The 6,132-nt window shown below is 40.1% G+C and overlaps 1 protein-coding gene across 1 annotated transcript in view; it reads right to left on the minus strand.

The window, feature by feature from the left end:
• The window catches only part of SMIM24 (small integral membrane protein 24), a 28,270-nt gene extending 22,379 nt beyond the window's left edge, over positions 1–5,891 (minus strand). Inside the window, exon 1 of the mRNA XM_089660036.1 lies at positions 5,732–5,891. Within this exon, the coding sequence (XP_089516162.1) occupies positions 5,732–5,795 (64 nt within the window). The 5' untranslated portion in view covers positions 5,796–5,891. The remainder of the gene's footprint in view (positions 1–5,731) is intronic.
• Positions 5,892–6,132: the final 241 nt, after the last annotated feature.

A 6,132-nucleotide genomic window follows, 5' to 3' on the forward strand; every position in this document is an offset into this window, starting at 1 on the left:
AGTTTGGACGCTGTGTAAAATCTAAATCTACATAAAAAGATTGGTCCACACTGTTCCACTTTACTCATAAATCGTCTATTTCTTGCTACTCACAAGAAAAGAATTTTAAGCTTCTTTCTCGATGATACAGGGATCCCCTCTCCCTACACAAAATCTTTCCTTCTACACCTGATCTTTGTTGGCGCTGTAATAGAACTGTTGGTACACTGCTCCACATCTGGTGGGATTGTGATCAAATACAACCCTTCTGGCGACAAGTGTTTGCTGTATATTACCAGGTCCACGGTGAGTCCTTGGCCCCTTCGCCGGAAATTGCCCTTCTATCTATAATACCGGGCTCACGGGCAGCACAGAAGAAAAGTCTGTTGTGCTTCTTTCTGTCTGCGGCCCGCCAATTGATACCCCTCTTTTGGAAAATGGCCACCCTCCCTCCTTTCCCGATGTGGGTTTCCGTGCTTAATGATACCATGCGTATGGAGGAAATGCTGGAGTTTACCAATGATACCTATGATAAACATAAGTTGCTGTGGTCGATCTGGCTCCATTTCTCCTCCTCTGCATCTCTCCGAGATATGTGTTCCCCTGTTGTGCTCTAGATTGAGCCTTGCTCCCACAACTAATTTTCATTTTGGCTTATCCACTGATTGGACCCTGCGGTCCGTGCCGAGATGCGGGCAGCGGGGTCGCTTAGGTGAGATTTGGTTGAGGAACTACCCTACTGTGGCTTTCTACTGTCCCCATCTCCCAACCCCCTCTCTTTTCTCTCTTCTCCTCTTTTGCTTTCCTTTCCGCTGGCTTTTTTCTCTCCCCCCCCCCCTTCTTTTTTTTAGTTTACATTTTTGGTTGTATGGAGTTCTTTCATATCGTTTCAGACATCTCGCCCGGGGATACTCCCCTGATACTTTATTATGTTATACCTCCGTAATATAAGTTATTGATCCTTTCCTATTGCAGTTTTACTGCATTATTTTCTTACATCCATATGGATCTTAACCTCACCTGTGATTTTTTTTGTTGTTGTTTATCTACTTGTACCTGTTCTTTATACTTCTCATGCTATGTCTGTTAAATTTATGCAAAATAAAGACAAATTTGCCTTTAAAATCTACATAAAAACAGAATGCAGATTTGCAAGTCTCATAAACTCATTTTATTCACAATAAAAAATAGAAAACATATCAAGTGTTTAAACTGAGAAAATGTACCATTTTAAGAAAAAGATATGGTCATTTGAAATTGAAGCAGCAACCTGTCTCAGAAAAGTTGGGATAGAGCCACAAAAAGCTGACAAAGTAAGTAGTACTAACAAGGAAGAGATGGAAGAACATTTTGGAACTAATTAGGTTAATTGGCAACACGTCAGTAACACGATTAGGTATAAAAAGGGCATCTGATGCTTGGTACACATGATGAGAATATTGAACGAATAACTGTCCGTTCTTTTTGTGTATGCTAGTCTCATATAAAAAATTAATTGGTTACTTAAGTTACGAAAATTCTCATACGACAGAATACAGCTTTGGAAGTCATGTAATGTACTGTATTGTATTGTAATGTATTCTTTCGTTTCTGAGCATGCGTGTACTTGGTCTCTCGATTTTTGTTTTCAAATGAGTACTGGGGTGATTAAATAAAAATCGTTTGCTCTATTATCGTATGAGAAAAATGTTCATGCTTGTCCGTTCTGATATTGTAGTAAGGATCAGATTATCATACAAAACCTCCCAAAGTGATTGTTTTTTTAGCCGATATTCACATCGTGTGTACGGAGCATGAGAGAGTAAGAGGTGTAGATTTACTAAAACTGGAGAATGCAAAATCTGGTGCAGCTCTACATAGAAACCAATCAGCTTCTAACTTCAAAGTACAGAGGTATACCGCTCAGGCAAACAATCCAGATCAATCCACAACAGGTGCAGGCTCTGGCTTGCCACCACACCACACACAATGCAACAGGAAGAAGGGTCAGCCGCACACCGGAGGATAGATGAATATAGTGTATATTTATTGATCCATAGGACACACAAAACACCAGGACATGAATACAGGACCTGTTAACGCGTTTCACATGATCTCGTGCTTAATCATAAGATTATGTCCTATGGATCAATAAATATACACTATATTCATCAATCCTCCGGTGTGTGACTGACCCTTCTTCCTGAAGCTTCTAACTTCAGCTTGTTCAATTAAGCTTTGACTAAAAAAACTGGTTTCTGTAGAGAGCAGCACCAGATTTTGCATTCTCCAGTTTTAGTAATTCAACCCAGAGTGTTTTAGAAATAAAGTTGGGCAGATGTTCACCAGTGTATAAAAAGCTGTGTCTAAAATTGTTGAAAAGTTTCAAAATAATGTTCCTCAACATAAAATTTCAAAGCTTTCAAATACATCAACATCTACAATACATGATATCATCAAAAGATTCTGAGAATCTGGAGAAAAGCTGAAATGCAATATTGGATGGTCTTCAGGTCCTCAGAAAGCACTGCATAAAAAACAGGTCTGATTCTGTAATGGACATCACTGCACAGGCACAGGAATACTTCCAAACATCATTGTCTATGAACACAGTTCACCATGCCATCCAAAAATGCAAGGTAGAATTCTCTTTACCCTCTGCCTGCATGGGCTTCCTCTGGGTACTCTGGTTTCCTCCCACACTCCAAAGACATGCTGGTAGGTTATTTAGCTTATGTCTAAATTGGTCCTAGTATGTGTATGTATGAATGTGAGTTAGGGACCTTAGATTGTACGCTTCTTGAGGGCAGGGACTGATGTGAATGTACAATATAAATGTAAAGCACTGCATAAATTGATGAGGCTATATAAGTACCTGTAATAAATAAAAATACAAAAATCATGCAAAAAAGAAGCTATATCTGAACATGATCCAGCAATGCTGCCATTTTATCTGGGCCTAAGCTCATTTAAAATGGTCTGTTGCAAAGTGGAAAACTGTTCTGTGGTCAAACGAATCAAGCCAGGACTGTTGAGCAGTTGGAATCTTAGATCAAGCAATAAAGGGACAACATTCCTCTCACACAACTCCAGTAACTGGTCTCCTCAGTTCCCAAACATTTACAGAGTGTTGTTAAAAGAAGAGGCGATAGTACACCATTGTACACATGGCCCTGTCCCACATTTTTGGAATTGGGATGGTTTTTTCCTGGCTTTTTGTTGCTCTGCTCCAACTTTTTTTAAGATGTGTTGCTGCCATCAATTTCAAAATCACTTGATTTTTTTCTTCAAAATGGTACATTTTCTCAAATTAAACATTTGATATGTTTTCTATTTTCTTTTGTCAATAAAATATGGATTTATGTGATTTGTAAATCATTGCATTCTTTTTTTATGTAGATTTTACACAGCATCCCATCTTTTTGGAATTGGGGTTGTACAGGCTGCAGCAATATAAATATAAACAAAAGCAAAAGAGAGCTCCTCCTTGTGCTGCATTCCACCAGGACAGAGCTTGGTGCCGTCTGGTCCGGGCACATGTGGAGTAGCTGCCCGCACACTGTGCAGAGTCATGGCTGCTCTGGTATTGTCCCACGAGCTATCAGCTTACGAGTACCGAATGAGTTCTAGTCCTTGACGGATGCTATTGCAGCAACCCAGGAGACATGGAGGAGAACTATTCCTTAATGTGCCTTTTGAATTTTTGTATCATGTGAGTGCTTTGGCTTTAGTCTTATTACTGGTTACAATAAATGGAGGCCAAGGGTCTTATGGATTAGGGCAGTATCTTAATGTATGGACTTAGTAATTCAAATATAGCCTGTCTCATTTCCTGGCTGGAACAAGTCAAGTATCATCATCTAGCCCTTTCTTTCTCAGCATTACTGTGACTAGCCCACCCTTTTCATTCACTGGATTTCAGTACTTTCAATCAAGCAGTTCATATCACATGTGGGAGTTACCTAGGGCAGTGGTCGGCAAGCCGCGGCTCGCGAGCCACATGCGGCTCTTTACACACTTCAATGCGGCTCTTCTGTGTGCTGGGCGCCCGCTCACCTCCCTCCTCTCGGGCGGCCACCCCAAAAGTCAGGACTCTGCAGCTAGCCCAGCAATGGGCAAACTACGGCCCGGCGGACCTTTTAATCCGGCCCGCGGAGCGTGGCAAACATTGGCTGTCAGGATGTAGGCGGGGCAGCGTGACGAACGCCTCTCCTCTCACAGTCCGCCCTGAAGACCAGAACGGCGCGGGAACACGGCGAGAGGAACGCGCGGAGCAAAGGTAAGTGAATTGACACAATATGGGGAATGAATTACTATAGGGGGGATGAATTACTATATGGGGGATGAATTACTATGGGGGATGAATTACTATATGGGGGATGAATTACTATGGGGGGGATGAATTTCTATAGGGGGGATGAATTACTATGGGGGATGAATTACTATATGAGGGATGAATTACTATAGGGGGATGAATTACTATAGGGGGGATGAATTACTATGGGGGATGAATTACTATAGGGGGGATGAATTACTATGGGGGATGAATTACTATGGGGGATGAATTACTATATGGGGGGATGAATTACTATATGGGGGATGAATTACTATGGGGGATAAATTACTATATGGGGGATGAATTACTATGGGGGATGAATTACTATATGGGGGATGAATTACTATGGGGGATGAATTACTATATGGGGGATTAATTACTATGGGGGATGAATTACTATATGGGGGATGAATTACTATGGGGGATGAATTACTATATGGGGGATGAATTACTATGGGGGATGAATTACTATATGGGGGATGAATTACTATATGGGGGATGAATTACTATGGGGGATGAATTACTATATGGGGGATGAATTACTATGGGGGATGAATTACTATATGGGGGATGAATTACTATGGGGGATGAATTACTATGGGGGATGAATTACTATATGGGGATGTATTTTCAGTTTTAAAAATGTGGCTCTCAAAATAAATTTCAATCGTGGTTTTGGCGAGATTTGGCTCAGTTGAAAAAAAAGGTTGCCCACCACTGACCTAGGGCAATCTGCATGCCAATACAGTCTGCCTTGAAATGTTCACACTGAGATACTGACATCCACTCAGCAACGCATTTTGCTATTTACTAAACTCTTCCCAGGATCCAGACGACTGCTGTGAAGTTTAGTAAAGCTATGTACCTTAGATTGTACACCCTTTGAGGGTTAGAAACTGATGTGAATGTACAATATATATGTAAAGCGCTGTGTAAATCAATAGCGCTATATAAGTATCTGTAATAATAAATAAATAATACAGGGCTCCTATTGAATTTGGTTTTGTTACTTATTGTTATTACGATAAATATTCTTATGTAGCATTAATGTTGAAATTCACTAAGAATTAAAAGGACAGTAATGAAAACATGATCTTCCCGTACAAAACCTCTCTGCTAAATTGCTTTGCCTCTCACACTTTGAAGTCTTGCCTTAGTGCTCCCTATGCAGTCTCTATAATGTAAAATAATTGTACCACTTATTAGGGAGAATGAGACTCCATTGTGAAGGCCAAGCCAGGTGGATACAACAGACGTCCAGTCTATGTCTATGGGTGAATCTAATGTTAAATGTCAGTTTTTTTGAGTAGACTAAACCTTTAACTACATTTACTGAACAAATGATGGACTCATAATTAAGTCCAGTTGTAAGTACTGTATAATGTGCAAAAGCAAAACAAACATTTTACTTGCAAATAGCCATGCTGGCCATCTTACCTTTCTGGGCGTTAGTACAAACTGCAAGAAGTAACCCAAGGAAGAGGGTAGTAAAGGTGGTCATAGTGGAGGTCTGGATGAAAGTTTAGGAGGAACTGTCTCAGTCCAGTCCGAATGCGTTCAAGGTGTTCTAGAACTGGTCATAGAAAACACTCCCTATCTTCCTTCTTCTATAATGCTCCATTAATCACTCAGCTATCTGCACTTTTATGGCAGCACAGAGGGTAAAATCCACTCTATCCTTTAGTAACAGATTTAACTCTTTGCTTTTCAGGCACAATTAGGAGAATAACAAATAAAAGATTTGTATCACAAAGTTTACCAACTGTTTAGATTATTCTAAAAAGTTTGTAAATTTTGAGATACAAATCATTTATTTATAAGCAAAATACATTATTTTG

Source organism: Staurois parvus, unplaced genomic scaffold, assembly GCF_062004578.1.
Source record: "Staurois parvus isolate SC_StPar_1 unplaced genomic scaffold, SC_StPar_1.0 ptg001199l, whole genome shotgun sequence".
Classification (NCBI taxonomy): Eukaryota; Metazoa; Chordata; class Amphibia; order Anura; family Ranidae; genus Staurois; species Staurois parvus.